Genomic DNA, 18,275 nt, shown 5'->3' with positions numbered 1-18,275 from the left:
ATAATTCCAAAAGGAATATTTGATGCAAAAAAACACCATAAATACAGTGAAGCATGGTGGTGGCAGCATCATGCTTTGGGGCTGTTTTTCTTCAGCTGGAACTGGGGCCTTGGTCAGGGTGGAGGGAAATATGAACAGTTCCAAATACCAGGCAGTGTTGGCACATAACCTTCATGCATCTGTTTTTACATCTCAAAAACCTGACAATGAACAGGGGTGCGTAGACATATCCACTGTACTGTATATAAGAGAGTGGTGTCCTTGTGGTTAAGGGAGTGGGCTTGTAATCGGAGGGTGACTGCTTCAAATCTCAGTGTGGGATGTTGAGCTTAACCCCAATCCAGATGCTTCCCTGGCACCTGTAATTGGCAGCCCACTGATACCCAATGGGAAAAATGCAGAGAAGAATTTTTGGATTTTATCAGATTTTCTTGCATGAATATTGTGTCCCCACCAGAATAAAAATATTAGACCATGTACTAGGACTGCACGATTTTGGCCAAACTGATAATCAGAATTATTTTGATCAATACTGTAATCGATTATGGTCACAATTATTTATCATGTTAAGGGGACATTTGTATTTATTTTGCACTACTTTTAAATAAACAATATATGAACAGTTTACAGTTCAATATGAAGCTTTAAATAAAATCTATACCAAAAAAAGAAATTAGAATTTAAAATATACCAAGGGATTAACTGAATCAATACACTATTACAGAGTGCTTTCACAAAATGCAACTCATTAGAAACAATTAGAGCTCACAGCTCTCATCAATCCACCAAATTACTGAAAGCTGCCACTGACTAATGGCTGAAAAAGTGCCTGATATACAGCAGAACACACTTTTGAAATATAAATATTGCAGACAATCAGGTTAATTTAATTATGACAACCAAAATAGTGATTGCTATTAAAATTTGATTATTTGTGCAGCCCTACTATGTATGAGGGTAATGTTTTGACAGCCCCATAATGTAATAACTGAAGCAAACATTTTTACATTGTTGTTACATTATTGTCCAGTTGGAACATTTTGGGTTTATGACATTTTTTTTAATACAACATTTTGGGTTGTTGTTACTATCAGGCTCTAACAGGGCTGTGTGCACGTGAAACCACACAATACTTTATTCAAGTAGTTTCTGTTAGCGTTGGCCTAGCGCTGCTCACAGGCCATGCTTCCTGTGGTCTAGAGTCAGTGTGTGTGTGTGTGTGTGTCCATGTGGAAACCAGTGAGTGTTAGTTGAGCGACAGGCCGGGCCCGTTGGGACACAGCGGTGCATTGGAGCCAATTAACCCCGTCCATATGAGTCCATATCAGTGAGAGTCTCTGCAGACTCACTGTGAACCCTGACACACACTCATGGTAAGAGGAGCTCCTCGAAAAGATGAAGCTAGTAGCAATCCACTGCTTGGAATATTTAAGTCTGTCTGTAATAAATGTGGGAGTATAAATAAAAATACTGTATATAAAGGACCATCAAACAGCAGATTTATGTAAAGCTAGCACTGGCACAGTGAAGCATTCATTTTCCTTTCATGGCTGGGTGTGAGATTAATGGGCTGAGAGCTCACCTCAAAGAAAGGTGTCACTATCGCTGTAAAACTGTCCCACAGAGCAGACCACGTGCACTCGACGACGTGCACTAATCCTGACTGCTGTGTTACTGGGAGCACGAGACGAAACACAAAACTGACGTAGGATAAATTTGCAAGTGATGAGAAAGCTGTTGAGTTACAGGGTGTTAAATGTTAAACGTAAGAACCGATGTGTTAAATTATCACCTCCTTCCATTAAACACAGTCTAGACCAGACATAGGCAACTTGCAGCCCAGGGGCCACATGCGGCCCTCTGTCGAATTTTTTGCAGCCCTCAAAATAAAATTGTAATTCAGGAAGTTGAAAGTTTTATGAAGCAAAACTCCAGAAACACATAAAATGGCACAAAATGTCAACAAAAGCACACAAAATGATAACAACGTAGCACTTAAAATTCCAGTATGATGCTTTTTTACCCATCTTCATTTGTTCTAAGAACCCCAACAACATAGTATTTGAGTTTTTTTTTTTTTTCCCAAACTTGCCTGTTTCCTGGAATTTTAGCCTCTGAAAAGTCACTTTCAGAGCAATTCTCAAAACGGGCTGTTTCGAGGCCTACTTATGCATATTCATGAGTAGGTGTGTCTGTAAACAGCGATCACTAGTGATTATACTTTGCTATGCACACACTCTTGTTATTGTTTTCAACCAAAAAACTGCACATTAAAGTTTAACACATGGATAGCTCAATGACTCCCAACTTGATCAGCAGCAGAAAAAGTAGTGCAGTTTATATTTTCATATATGACAATAAAGTATAACATATGTTCTATATTAAACCACGGTGTTTGTTTTAGCTGTTAAATAGTTGGAGAGGGAGGAGCTCACATTCTAGGAGGCGTGTATTATGTCCATGGTTGGACCACAATCACCAATATTGACACTTTAAACCCTTTTTAACACTTTTTCTCTTTGTTTTTTCCCACTTTAATTTGCAACTTTCAACCAACTTCTGTGGTTTCTAAAATCCCGTTTCACCACCTTTTACCCAATTTTTGATCACTGTCCACCCATTTTATTTACCCTGTCCTCAAATGTGCTGCATGTAACTGAATTATTCATATAATTATTGATACAGTTGTGTCATTAAGAATCTTGGATAATACCAGAATAATTCTTTTCACAGAATAAGACAGTGTTAAGAACATTAAAATGGTGATATCAGGACTCTAAGGTTTGATGATCCTTTACATATACTGTACACCAACATGTCTAAGTTTAGCTAAGTTGTTAAGCCAAGCTCTCTTTGGTTCTTTTGAATGGTTCATCTTCTCTTTGCTCTATTGGTGTAAAATGTACTGCAGGCTTTGTCTTTACGTTCATATGCTGTTACAGTTGACCTTTGACATTTAACAGCCGTTCAGAATCTGAAATGTAAACCTTTAACTGTACGGCACCAGGTGTCAAACTCATTTTCATTTATGGAGCTTACATTTACCTTTGGAGCTCAGTGGCCTCAGAGGTGAAAATGTATCAGCAGGAATTCAATCAGACATTCGTCCACATTCTGAACATGACACTAAAGGATACCTGTAGTGAATTTTAACTGCAGCTCTAGCAAAGAACGTGGAAAACTACTTTAAATTTGTGTTTAAACATACAGTATGTAACCCCACTGCAGAAAATATAGTGTTATCCTGTGAAACTGTAAATCAAGTCAGTGGATAAATGATTTTTGTGGACAGTCGACCACTCTCTGTGGTAGAGGTATGTGGGCGGGGCTAGAAGATAGCATCATCTGACCCAACTTATCAACTACATAGAAAAACTGTTTCAAACTAAATTCATCATCTTCATCAGTAAAGCATGAATATATGTTGGTTACATCTAAGTTAGTGTTTTGTGAACAATGCAATCGTAATATTCTTTATTCATATTAAACATTATGTTAGCGCTCAGTGATGGAAATATTTAGTTGTTTAAGCTCATTTATTGTTTTCATTTATTCAGTGACATACCATAACTAGTACAGTCCCATTGACAGTATGTACTGAATTCATATAGTGGGAGGAGCTTAAGTAGAGTTGTCAATTATTGCCAAATGAGTATGTGTTTGAAGGTTGGATGTACAGAGAGGTGTACATACTCTGTACTCTGTAGTGTTTTAAAGGGGTTTATTTGCAGGTGCAAAAAGTAAAATAGTGTGTGTGATTTCCCTGGTTTAATTATTTGAGACATGTGCACAATAAATGTGTCGTTTTTTTTTTTACTCATTTTTATATTTTTTCATTTGGTGTATTTTTCTGTAACGTATGTTTATTATTATTGTTGGAGCCTTTTTGTATATTTTTGGGCATTTCTGTTTTTGTTTTGTGCTTTTTTAATAAATATTGTTTATTTTTTAGTTTTACGTCATTGTGTATTTTTGTATCTTTTTGTTGTCTTTTGTGCATTTTTTGTATAATTATTGTTTTTTGTTGCCATTGTAGTGTGATTCTGTTGTCATTTTGTGTATTTTTTATATAAATATTTAGTTTTGTGTATTTTGAGTGATTTTCATATTTTTGTCGTTTAGTGTGTGTGTGTGTGTGTGTGTGTGTGTGTGTGTGTGTGTGTGTGTGTGTGAGACTCGCTACTCTGTGGCTCACGCACGTGCTTCATTGTGCACATGCACGCACATCAGTGACTCACATCAGACCCAATCAGTGAGACTTGAGAGCCTTGCTAGTTTATCAGTGTGAGCGCGGCTGCTCAGATGCCCCTCCCCCCTCTCTGGTCTAAACTATGGTCCTCTCTCTCACTCGTGTGTTTACAGTTCGTGTCTGCTTGGCTGTGTGCGCAGAGATTGGCTCTGGCTGCACATGTGACTCTAGCTCGCCTCTGTGACACACACACACACACACACACACACACACACACACACACACACACACACACACACACACGCACACACACACACACACAGACCTTTCTTACTTTTATTAGTAGATACATTTAAATTGGAAAATGTTACTTCTCGTGTCAATTACTGTTAGGTCATTAATTTAGATTAATGAATTACAAAGTTCTGTTTAGTTATTCTGAGTTTTTGTTTTTTCAGTTTTCTGGTATGATCTCCTGTGTTATATCTTGTCTCTGTGTTCCAGGTATTCCTGCTCATGTCTCCGCCTCCCAGTGATGTCAGTGTGTTTGGGTTGTGACTGATTTGCTGCCTTGTGAACCTCCTTGTGTCCCGCTGTGTTTGTTTCCTGGTTTTCCTTGTGCCCTTTTGGATTTTGAATTAAATGAACTCTTATGAACGCCAGTCTGCTGCCTCCTCTCTCTGCATTTGGGTCCACACCACCACCACACCGTGACACCAATGGCAACCAGCCCCAGAGTTGCCATCGGCGGAGTCAGACATGTTGTCCACGAGTCGCGCTATCAACAGCTGATGGGATTAGGCGCACCGATGACGTAGACGGCAGCGCGGATTGATGGACACGGAAGAGAAAATAGTGCCGATTAAAACTGGAGGTATGAATTTTTTCTTTTTCTATTAAAAACGCACAGTCATGTGGCCCCGGAAACTAACCGGGACTACTTTCTTGACCAACTTCAAACGGCCAGAACTCGGACCAGGGAGGTGACCACTGAGTGAAACAATGTGTATGCACTATAGTGATGGTGAGGATTGCATACAACGTCATGTCTAAAATAGGCGAACTATCCCTTTAACCACTTTAATTGTGAGGAAGTGTACAGCTGCTGCAGCCGTGTCGCTGTAGCGGGGGGAGGGGCTACTGCCTCGACTCTATAGACAGGGAAGGACGGAGGAGTTGTTGCTTGAAGTTGCGCCATTTGCATTGATTTTGAATGTAATCTAGTCACTTCAGTCACTTCAGTCACGTTCAGTGTTAACGCACCTTTATACATAACAAAAAGCAACAAGCTAATGACGGTAACACATATAAAACCACATGCTGGTCAACCTACAACCGAGCAAGGTCTGTATTTAGTTTTACCCTAAGCTATCACTCTTTCACGAGCAAAAAAACACTGGTGGACTTTCACAAAAGATTTCATCAGGTTGGGGGTGGAGTCCATGGGTGAAGTTACCAGCGGATGGGAGGGTATTTTCTTTCCTAATTCAATTTGTGACGTCACAAACTTAGAAAATTTGAAACGGAGCAATTTTCTCTGTGTTGTAAGGCTTACACAGACCACAAACAAATGACTGGAAGGGTTGATTTCACATTTTGTGTGCGGGTGGACACTATATTAGCTCATTTGTGTTCAAAAACACTGCGAAAGTGGATTTTTAATAATTTGTCCCCTTTAAAACAGCAACATGGCAACTCTTTATTAAACATGCAACCACTGAAGTTTCACCTCATCTTAAAAGCAGCAACACAATTTTCCACCAGCACAAACAAAATGGCTTCACTCTCACCCTTCTTTTCAGTGTGTCCTTCTGAACACCTTTTCCCTTGTATTTCCCCCTTCATCAGGTGTAAAGGTGCGACTGCAGTCGCTTCAATCGCTCGTGATGAGTCGCTTGAACACAGTGGAACTTTTTGGTCACTTAATCACTTCATCCCTCCAGTGATGTGTGTGTGTGTGTGTGTGTGTGTGTGTGTGTGTGTGTGTGTGTGTGTGTGTGTGTGTGTGTGTGTGTGTGCGTGCGTGCGTGCGTGCGTGCGTGCGTGCGTGCGTGTGTGTGTGTCTGCAGAGCCGGTTACAGGAGAGAGAGAGGGCTGATCACTTCTTCTCCGGCTGTACGTTTACAGCACTTATCATAGACAGCGCCACTTTTGCTGAGTTCACCGAGAATGTCATTATTATTTCATTTTGCCCCGATAATTTGAGGGCAGTACACTGTACACGGGAGGACTCTCCCACTGTAAGGGGGGGGGGGGCTGCTGCCTCGGCTCTACAGACAATGAAGGCCGGGGGAGTTGTCGTTTCAAAAGTAAAAATTTTTAAACTTTGAGCGACTAGACCACGCGTTCACGCAAGTCGCATCCCTTAAAGGCAGGTTGCTTGAGGTTGCTTGACGTTGTGTCATTTACATTGATTTTGAAAGTCATCTAGTTGCTTCAGTTGCGTTTGGTGTTAAGACTACCCTCTCTTTTAGTTTATCTCCATCTAAGTCCAGCTCACACTTCCTGATGGTGGTCACAGTTTTACAGTATAATAAATGTGTTATTTTATTTAGAATAAAAACAAGCATGACAGTCATATGCAGATATGCAAAAAAGTCCCATTTCTCTAAAAAGCATTTAAAGGTTCAGTATTATGCTATTTTTCATGCATCTTCATTTGTTCTATGAACTCCAAAAACATATTTGAGGTTTATTTTCCCAAACTTGCCTGTTTTCTAGAGTTTTAGCCTCTGAAAAGTGACTTTCTTAGCAGTTCTAAATATGGGCTGTTTTGGGGCCTACTTATGTATATTCATGAGTGGGCGTGTCTACAGATAATGCTGACTCCACAACAGCTGATCACTAGTGATTTTCTTTTGCTTTCTTCTCCTCCTGTCCACTACTGATTACAGGTGACGGTCACTGTTTTGTCCAACCGATGCATTGCATTGGGTCACAAACACGTCAGATCATTTCAGAGGAGATACAAGAAGACGTAACGGCTACTAAAAATGGAACTGATTGTACCTGCTCTCTTGATGCTACACTATTGTTACCAACTGCTCCTCAGGGAGGGGCTAAATGCAGAGAACACATTGTGTGTATGTTGCTTTACATATATGACAATAAAGTACAATATATATTATATATTAAACCACAGTGTTTGTTTTAGCTGTGAGCTCATTTGAGAGGGAGGAGCTCACATTCTTATAGGGTAGGTGGAGCCAGGATTGTCAAAAGGAGGAGTTTCCACTAGGTGATGTCATATGGCGAGAAAAATCCAACTGTCCTGTTTGAAACTGACTTTTTACAAAATGTGGAATAACAAGGGAGGGAGGAAATATAACTTTTTCTACTTTGACCCTCTAAATGAGGCTAAATGAATGTATAGCAAAACCATCATATAGGGAATTTTTCATAATACTGCCCCTTTTATTGTCTACCTGCCAGAACACACAATCCTGAGAAGGTTAAAAACCAATGACCTACTGGTGTGTTATCAGTATTTGTGCTCACACTTTTATACTTTTGCACTGAGTTAATGCAAATAAAAGAGAAAGTATGACAGAAATAAAGAGTTGTGAATTTGATGATGACTAATTGCTGTCACAGCTGGACTGGGACAAGTTTAGATTTAACGTGAAGTTCCTTTTTGGTCCAGATGAGGGCAGCGTATCAAACACTGGAGGGTTCAGTCACACAGTAGAGGAGATGGTGTTAGAGGCTAAATCCTCTTGTTTTAAAAAAGACGGTAAAATACTTCACGGTATTCCAAACCAATGGGATTAGGGCACACAGACAGGAGTGGTGCTTTTGTCCTGGTATTCTGGTTTTTGTAGCACTTGGACCCTGGGAGAGAGCGGCGTCTAGGCCACATGGAACGACTACCAATCACAGCTGAGACGGAAACGAGGCCTGTGCCAAGTGTCTGGATGGTTGTTTAGTGGGTCTGCTTCCCTCAGGCTACCCACCGCCAGCCTCGGAACAGCTCCAGGACTGTCAAATATCAGCACAAACACACACACACACAGACACACACACACACACCTACACACACACACACACACAGACCCACACACCTACACACACAGACCCACACACCTACACACACACACAGACACACACACCTACACACACACACACACACACACCCACACACACACACACACACATCTACACACACACACACACACACACACACACACACACACACCACACATCACACAACACACACACACACACACATCTACACACACACACACACACACACCTACACACACACACACACACACACACACACACACACACACACACACACACACACACACACACACACACACACAGACACACACACACGTACACACACACATGTACACACAGACACACACAGACACACACACACACACACCTACACACACACACACACACCTACACCCACACACACACACCTACACACACACACACACACACACACACACACACACACACACACACACACACACACACACACACACACACACACACACACACACACACATCTACACACACACACACACACACACACACACACACACACACACAGAGACACACACACACACGTACACACAGACACACACACACACACTACACACACACACACACACACACACACACACACACACACCTACACACACACAGACCCACACACCTACACACACACACACAGACACACACACCTACACACACACACACACACACACACACACACACACACACACACACAGACACACACACAGACACACACACAGACACACACCTACACACACACACACACACAGACACACACACACAGACACACACACACACACACACACACACACACACACACACACACACACACACACACACACACACACACACACACACACCTACACACACACACACAGACACACACACCTACACACACACAGACACACACACCTACACACACACACACACACACACACACACACACACACAGACACACACACACACACACACACTGAACAAATACAATACGCTGCCATCAAACAACGATAGCTTTTAGTTTGACGCGTCTCTAATTACCATAACGTAGATATGTCAGTGGTTGTATTAAAGCAGCAGAAAAGCACTTAAACATGTCACAAAAATCCCATTATGTGCAGATTCTCAGCTGTCACACATGAAATCAGCAGCTTCACTATAACTAATAGGTTGTCCAGCAACAAAAATCATCCTGAAATTATTCAGACATAATCTCCCTTTATTAATTAGAATGAATTCAATCTGGCATGAAATGAAGCACATTTTAGGAGCTTCTACTGATGATATGGAGTCATTTTTGAAGATAAAATAAAATAAATTATAGTTACAGAAGGGGAACCCTTTAGTCCAGGGTAAATGGAACTGATTTATATAGTGCTTTATCCCTACACTGAAGTAGTCTCAAAGCACTTTACATATCAGAAGACGACCCCTCTGAGCTACGGTCGGCCCCTCCTAGTGAGACCTATTTTTTTTTAAACAATTTGAGCCCATTTTTGTTTATTTTTTATAAATTTTCTCCAACTACATTACGCTTGTCATATTTTTGCTCCTGTTAATGCAGTTTTGCTATATTACTCCCATTTCTTCTACATCACATTTCAATACCTTTTCTGCCAATTTTTTCCTCTTTTCAGACATTCTCAGAACATAAACTGAAGCTCAAAGGAAATACAAGAAGAAAAAAATGTAAAACTCAATCTATTTTCCAAAATAAAAAGACAAAATTAACAGAGTGTAATAAGGGTGTAAGAATTTCTTTTTTTTTGGTGATGTTTTTGATATTGGTGTTTTAATTACACTTAGTTTCATACCATTTTGTACATGTAAATGTGACATTAGTAATTGTAGATATTGTGATATATTGTGATGTATATTGTGTTGTTTGCGTTTTAATGACCGTACCTGTAAGATAAGAATGTTATTGTTAACACAGAGCAGGAATGAACGGGTAAATGATGTGAGGACGACAGCTTTATTATTTCTTAAGAATTTACAAAAGCAGTTAAAAATAGGCCAACCTGGCAACGCAGTACATTTGGAAAAGAGAAAAAAACATAATAATGGAATTATATAATGCTTTTTTTGAGAAACTCAAAGCGTGTACAGAAACCTTTATTCATTCATACCAGTCACTCACATCAGTCCTACCTGTGCTGGTAAGCTACAATGTAGCCACAGCTGCCCTGGGACATACTGACAGAAGCGTGGCTGCAATTTCACATCTACGGCCCCTCTGACCACCACCAACATTCATGCCCATTCATACAAGGCAATGTGAGTAAAGTGCCTTGCCCAAGGACACAATGACAATGACTTGGCTAGAGCAGGATTTGAAACCCCAACCCTTCTGTTAATGGACGACCCACTCTACCACTGAGCCACTGTCTCCATTAGTCAAATACTTGGACAATTCTATTTGAGAACTCAGATACATTTTTTCTTCCTATCTCTCTTTCACACACACACACGCACACGCACACACACGCACACACACACACACACACACACACACTGATGCTGATGATCTTCCTCCTCCGTCCCTCTCGTCTCACCCCGGCGGTGCGTCAGGGGGGCGCTGCCCTTACCTTTCCCACCTGTTGGGCGGAGGAAACAGGAGGTGAAGCTGCTGCTGTAACAAAGGGTCAGGTTTCAGGTTTGATTCCCCAGTTCTAAAGGTTGAATTAAATGGATGCAGGAGGAGGAGCACAGTCTATTTCAACACTTTAACACACACACACACATATACACACACACACACACACACACACACACACACGCACACACATATCTTGCTTTCCCTTCCTTCCTTGTCCTCCTCCTGCATCCCTGTGTTCTTTGCGCACTGAGCGCAGGACGCACAGGCTTGTGATTGAGTGGTTCCCTCCTCTTCCTCCTCTTCCTCCTCTTCCTCCCGCAGCCCGTCTGACTGCATCCCTCCTCCTCCTCCTCTTCCTCCTCCTCCTCTCTGTTTAAAATGCCACTCACATGCACGCTCCCGCACCAGCTTTAAGCACCGCTCTCTCTTTCTCTCTCTCTGTTAATATTACAGGTTCTCTTTTCTCTCTCACACAGGTGTGATGGTGTGATGTCTTCGTGTGGAATGAAAATCACTGAGTTTGGATCATTTAAACTTAATATCTGAGCCTAACGGAGGCGTTAGGTGCAGGTCTGGAGCTTGTGTTTGTGTGCGCGCCCTCCCTCTCCTCTCTCTCCCTCCCTCCCTCCCTCTCTCTCCCTCCCTCCCTCTCCTCTCTCTCCCTCCCTCCCTCTCTCCTTCTCTGCATTCTCCTCTTTCATTCGTGTGGGAAGCTTTGGTGAATGCGGCTGCAGGAGGAGCCCAGCACACGGATACTGCTCCACTGTCAGATATTCTGTCCCTGTGCTCCAGAGACGGTGGTTGCTCATCACATTGACGGTGGTTGCTCATCACATTGACGGTGGTTGCTCATCACATTGACGGTGGTTGCTCATCACATTGACGGTGGTTGCTCATCAAGTTGATTTTTCAGGATCTTTCCAATCCAACGGACGTGGGGGAAAGTGTGGACTAGAGGTTGATTGAGTGAATTGTTCCATCTGATGCACCACTTTGCTCCTCATGTGAAGGAACTTCCACCACAGCCTTTATTTAGTAGTTTTCTACAGGATGAGACTGAAGTGAACATGTATCAGAGAATGTTTTAATGTGCAAAGGTTATACAGTATGAGAACGCGGTGTCTCTCCTTGCTCAGGGATGAGTTTTTCTTTCCTTGTGAAGCGTTAAACAATGCGTAACTTGACTCTATAAATGAAGTGTGTAGAGGATCGTGAGGAGTGTTTCACGCTCCTGTTTTCATCAAAAGTAAAACGTCTCGTGAGATGAGGAACCTTCAGCGCGCCGCCCTACGCCCTGCGCTTTTTTCTTTTTCTCCACCTTGGACTCTCTGAAAAAGCCCCTCAGCAGCTTCTGTTTCCCAGTCAATGGTCTCTCCTCTCTCATGGAGCCGATACTAACGCCGTGGGGACCCAACGACGACCACTGGGGCGACTTTTCCAATCAAGAGGAGCCCATCAGCAAGAGACGCATCGGCTAAAAACACCTCCTTTTCTTCCTCTTCCTCCCTTTCACCATCTTCACTGCAATCGCCCCCCCACCCCCCACCCCCCACCCCCTGAGTTGACTCTGGTGCTGTTGATCCAAAGCTAAAGCTTGAATGCATGGAGATGTAGAGGAGGGAACTGGAGGAACCTGGTTTTCCTTGTTTTTCCAACATCAGGAGGACTTTTCATTACATTTCCAGGATGTTTCTCCATCCAGGAGGAGGAGCTTTATTTGCCATCTCAGCTCTGAGTAAGTCCAGCAGTAAATGTAACACACATTCACATTGCGTCATCCTTCAGGTGTCCAAAGACGATGGTGATCAATGATAGTGATCAATGATGGTGATTAGCAGATGGCACAGTCTCAACTCTCCCCCTCTCTCAATGTGCTGCTATTGGAATAAGATAAATATTGATTCCTGCCCTAAAAAAACTACTTCCTGTCTTTTGATGGTGCTCAGAATAAAATTAATCCCTCTACTTTGGATCATTTCCCACTCGACTGTTTGCCTTTTTAATGAAGTGAGAACACAGTTCAGGGAAAGTGTTTGAGCTCCTTTTCCCGCATTAGTGAAGAAGCATCAGCAGCAAACACTGTTTTCTGCTGATCAGGGGACGGCTTTGTGTGGACGCCAAAGACGCTCTGAGCTCTGGTTTCTATGCAAAAAAACAAGATTAAAAATGAATTTAAATCATTTAAATGAGTTTGTAATCAGACAAATGTGTTGATATTAAATCCAGTTTCTTTATGGTGTTTAAAGCAGTGGTGCTCAACCTTTTCAGGTCGCAACCTCCAAAATAAAGGTTCCAGAGAGCGGGGACCCCCATTGAACACAGACATGAACATTGAAGAACAGTCATGTGGAGACAGGACCATCTATAAGGGGAATAAAGGAGAGAGATTTTTGGGGTCCATCCATAAAGTCAGTAAAATGATGGTTTATTGTTCTATGAATCTGTGATAACCACATTTATTTATTCATCTGAATAATATCCACTGTTATCCAGGAACATTTAGCATTATTTGGGCCATAGTATATTGTCATATTAAAGATATAAGTAAATATTTTCATTAGAAATAAAATGGGTTAAAAGTGACAAAAAATAGTGGATTAAAAACCACATAAATTAGTCAAAATGTGCAAATTAGAGTGGCCAAAAACATACAGAAAAAGTGGTAGAAAGGGTTCAACGTGTCAAGTGGAAAAATATGGCAAGACAAAGTGAGAAAAATGTTAAAATATTCCAAGTTTGGTGTAGTTGCAGAAAAAGGGTAAAAATAAGCAAAAATGTGCTAAAAATATATTCTTAGTTTCTTAGAGGCATCTGGAGACCCATTCTCTGTGTATCTCGGCCCCAAATGGTGCCCCGACCCCAAGGTTGAGATCCCCTGCTTTAATGTGTAAGGGATGTGTCCCCGCCCTGTGTGTGTGTGTGTGTGTGTGTGTGTGTGTGTTCATACATATGTATGATTCTGACCATGTCTCTCCATAGGTAACTAAATGGTTTACTGGGGGAGGATTTCTAACCGGCGAGATGCTGCTCGTACTCCTGCTGGCAACCTTTTCTTCATCCATCTGCGGCTCCCTCTCCTCCTCCTCCTCCTCCTCCTTGTCCTCCATGTCAGAAGGACTCCTGATGGCGGACCCCTCCAGCTCGGACCCGATGGAGGAGACGTGCGTGGCCTGCTCCTGCATGCCCATGGAGAACGTGCTGTTCATCAACTGTGAGAAGATCACGGTGTACCGGCCGACGCAGCTCATCCCTCCGGCCTCCTCTCTTTACCACCTTAACTTTCAGGACAACTTCTTAATTATCCTGTACCCCAACTCATTCCTCAACTTCACCCACGCCGTGTCCCTGCAGCTAGGGAACAATAAGCTACAGAACATCGAGGGGGGGGCATTCATGGGGATGAGCGCGCTGAAGAAACTGCAGCTGAACAATAATGAGCTGAAGGTGCTGCGAACCGACACGTTCCAGGGCATCGAGAACCTGGAATACCTTCAAGCTGGATACAACCTGATTAAATACATTGAAAAAGGAGCTTTTAACAAGCTGCACAAACTGAAGGTGCTGATCCTGAATGATAACCTCATCCAGGCTCTGCCTGACAACATCTTTCGCTTTGCCTCACTCACACACCTGGATATAAGGGGGAACCGGATCCAGAAGCTTCCCTATTTGGGCGTTCTGGAGCACATCGGGCGCATTGTCGAACTGCAGTTGGACGACAACCCCTGGAACTGTACCTGTGATTTAGCACCACTGAAGGCGTGGCTCGAAAACATGCCTTATAATATTTTCATCGGTGAGGCCATTTGTGAAACGCCAAGTGACTTGTACGGGAGGCTTCTGAAAGAAACCAACAAACAGGAGCTGTGTCCCATGGGAACCAGCAATGAGTTTGATGTGCGGATGCCTCCCGCGCTGCCTGAGAGCGGGCCTTCCAGAATGTCACCGACTACAGCAGCTCCAATGGCCACGAAGGCGACAAAAACCACTGACTCATCAAAGCGAAGAAACAGCCAGATAGTTTCTCCTCCATTGTTGTGTCCACAGATGTGTAGCTGTAAAACACACCCCTCTGATTTTGGGATCAATGTGAGCTGTCAGGAGAGGAATATAAAAAATCTAGCCGATCTTATTCCCAAACCGCCAAATGCCAAGAAACTTCACCTGAGTGGGAATTATATCCGTGATATCAGCCCTAATGACTTCCAAGGCTTTGAGGGTTTAGATTTGTTACATCTTGGCAGCAATCAGATAGTCTCAGTGCAGAGAAGTGTGTTTGCTAATCTCACTAATCTGAGGAGACTGTATCTGAACGGGAATCAGCTGGAACAGTTACATCCCGAGATGTTTTTGGGCCTCACAAACCTTCAGTATCTATACTTGGAATACAATGCTATCAAGGAAATCCTGGCCGGTACGTTCGACTCCATGCCCAACCTGCAGCTTCTTTATCTCAACAACAACGTTCTGCGGAGTCTCCCTGCCTACGTCTTCTCAGGGGTGTCGTTAGCCAGACTGAATCTAAAAAACAATCACTTCATGATGCTGCCAGTGAGTGGTGTCCTGGACCAGCTGCGATCATTGACCCAAATAGACCTTGAAGGGAACCCTTGGGAATGCTCCTGTGACCTGGTTGCTCTTAAACTCTGGCTAGAAAAGCTGAGTGATGGAGTGGCTGCCAAAGAGGTGAAATGTGCCTCCCCCATGCAGTTTTCCAATATCGAACTGCGCCTTTTAAAAAACGAGATCCTGTGTCCTAAAATGGCGAGGCCACCATTTGTTCAGACTAGTGCCACCCCGACCTTGACCTCAATGTCATCGACTGGAGTTGGCAAAGCACCACCAGGCGGGCCTGTGCCTCTTTCAATCATGATCCTGAGCATCCTGGTCGTGCTCATTCTTACTGTGTTCGTGGCCTTCTGCCTTCTAGTCTTTGTCTTGAGGCGGAATAAGAAACCAGCTGGCAGGCAGGAGGGGTTGGGGAATCAGGAATGTGGATCCATGTCGCTGCAGCTCCGCCGCCACAGCCACAAATCAGGCAAAAAAGGCTCCATACCAGGGGATGATTTGGGAGGCGAGACCTTCATCCCTCAGACCATCGAGCACATTGGTAAGAGCCACACATGTGGGATCGGCCGCTCTTCTGACATCGACGCAGGCTTCAAGTTTGCAGACTCGCAGAGACAGAAAATCATCCTCCGGAACTGCACCGAGAAAGACAAGGAGACGCTCTCCACTCTGGAGCGCAACAAGCGTCTCAGCACCATCGACGAACTGGAGGAGTTTCTTCCTCATCGCGACCCAAGCATGTTCATCCACAACTTTTTAGACAAAAGAGATTTCAATAGTATAGGGATGGGCGGATATGAAATACGCTACCCAGAGACAACACTGGACAGGAAAATGAAGAAGACGTCACTGATAGGTGGAAACCACAGTAAGATTGTGGTGGAGCAGAGAAAAAGTGAGTATTATGAGTTGAAAGCCAAACTCCAGGGAACGCCTGATTACCTGCAGGTGCTGGAGGAGCAGACGGCCATGAGCAAAATGTAAGGATTGTTTTTTTAATTAGGGCAGCCAAACACATCTGCTTTTATCCTCAGACACACATTTCTAATCTTTAAAATCAGTATTCCTCTGCTTCCCCTGCCACACACACACTCTCACACACACAGCCACACACAAAGCAAAAAGTGCCTTCTGGAAATCCTTAATGACCAATGCAGTGATGGACAAAATGGCTCCACAGGACAACGCTGTTTCTCCAACCAACGGGGATGTATCTCCAATTAAAAGGACCTTTTACTGGATTATCCATGTCACAGGACGACAGAATCCTGCGGAACACCACGGACTCACTGAAGAGTCACCCGACAGTCATGGTATCATTTGCTGCTACTGAAGTTGCTCCTTATTTTCATTCCCAAATCAAATCAAACAATGCCTGAGAGTTTACCTCGCCATCCTCAGCTCTTGTTGTAACTAAAATAAGGAGAGCGAGCGTTGATGGTGTCCCTGGAAGCCATCGGCCTTTCACTCTTTTCTGGGATGAGATCAGGAGAATCAGAAACTCAGTGGACACTGCTTTTCTTTATAGCATTTGCATTTTCTTTTTGCCATTGGCAGAGATGTCCTTTGTTCTCTCTGTTGCTCTCTGGAGTCAGCCGCAGACTTGCTGCCATCTTGTTTGGATTATGCACACGGGTGCTACACCTGCTTTTTCTCACCAAGGAAAGATTGAGCGGCTTTGGATCGGAGAAGAAAACGAAAAGCAACCATCATAACTCCTCCTCCTCCTCGGTGGGTGAAAGGAATTACTCAATATGTTCTATTTCATTTATTCAGACAACTGTTTTTCAGGAAATTCACTTTAAACTCCTGACATGTTTCCACTGTCAACTGCCAGTCTTCTTCAGAGGTGTCTGCTATGTGCCTTGACTTCCTCGTTTCTTCTTAAAAAAATTGAAAATATTAAATGTTTATTAAAAATGAATTGCACCTTAACGTGTTATTCAAAAAGAAGACAAAGAGAACTTGCTGAGATTATTATGCAGAAGTCAAGGAAACATTGCTTTGATGTTTCATTGACTTTTGCTTAATAATTTCAGCAAGTTCTCTTTGTCTTCTTGAAAAAGAAAATAAATGTTAAATGTTTATTTAAAATAAATGACACCGTAACATAATTTTCAAAACAAAGACAAAATGAACTGATTGAAATTATTACGCGGAAGTCAAGGAAACCACTTTGATGTTTCCTTGACTTCCATGTAATAATTCCAGCAACATATTTTTGTCTTCTTGAAAAAAAAAAAATAAATGTCAAATATTTATTAAAAATAACTGTTATTAAGAATAACGTATTATTCAAAACGAAGACAAAATTAAATTAGAAAACCACTTTGATGTTTCCTTGACTTCTATGTAATAGAAGACAAGTTTTTTTTTTTTTTTTTTTAGTCTTCTTGAAAAACAGTCAAATGTTGATTAGTAAATAAAACCATAACACATTATTAAAAAACAAGACAAAAATAACTGCCGAAATTATTAAACGTCAAAGCCATCAGCAGACGCCTCTGAAGAATGCTGGCAGTTGTCAGTCAGGAGATCAAAGAAAACGTAGTGAAAAGCAGTTGTGTGAATAAATGAAACCTTAACATACTGTTGAAAAAGAAGAGAACTTGCTGAGTTTGTGTAAAGAGCCATGGTAATTATAGTGTCTTCTGAATGGAGTTTGAAAATGGCTTCTTCTTACAGTGACTCTATGTTTTCTGGGTGAAATCTCACGGCACACACTGTCAGAGGAACCATTCTGAAATACAAAACAAAAAAAGAAAAGAAAAAAAAGTTCAAAGTCGATGCTGCTTGCCATGTAAGCGTTACCTGGAATTTATTTTGTAAGTCTTACATTATTTGTATCTGTGGGACTGGTTTGTAAATGACATCTAAACACACTCGGACTGT

General features: G+C 42.4%; 1 protein-coding gene across 1 annotated transcript; it reads left to right on the top strand.

Moving 5' to 3' along the window:
* Window positions 1-11,479: 11,479 nt before the first annotated feature.
* slitrk4 (SLIT and NTRK-like family, member 4) lies at window positions 11,480-17,483 on the top strand. The gene is made up of 2 exons (XM_028459591.1): window positions 11,480-12,549; window positions 13,794-17,483. The coding sequence occupies exon 2, from the start codon at window positions 13,836-13,838 to the stop codon at window positions 16,365-16,367; it is 2,532 nt and encodes an 843-aa protein (XP_028315392.1). The 5' UTR covers window positions 11,480-12,549; window positions 13,794-13,835; the 3' UTR covers window positions 16,368-17,483.
* Window positions 17,484-18,275: the final 792 nt, after the last annotated feature.

Source organism: Gouania willdenowi, chromosome 10 (genome assembly GCF_900634775.1).
Source record: "Gouania willdenowi chromosome 10, fGouWil2.1, whole genome shotgun sequence".
NCBI classification, from domain to species: Eukaryota; Metazoa; Chordata; class Actinopteri; order Blenniiformes; family Gobiesocidae; genus Gouania; species Gouania willdenowi.
Note: the sequence above shows the minus strand (reverse complement) of the source record. Positions and strands in the feature narration are given on the sequence as shown.

Coding starts and splice junctions, on each gene's coding strand:
- slitrk4 (XM_028459591.1), top strand. CDS start 13,836: ATGCTGCTCGTACTCCTGCTGGCAACCTTTTCTTCATCCATCTGCGGC.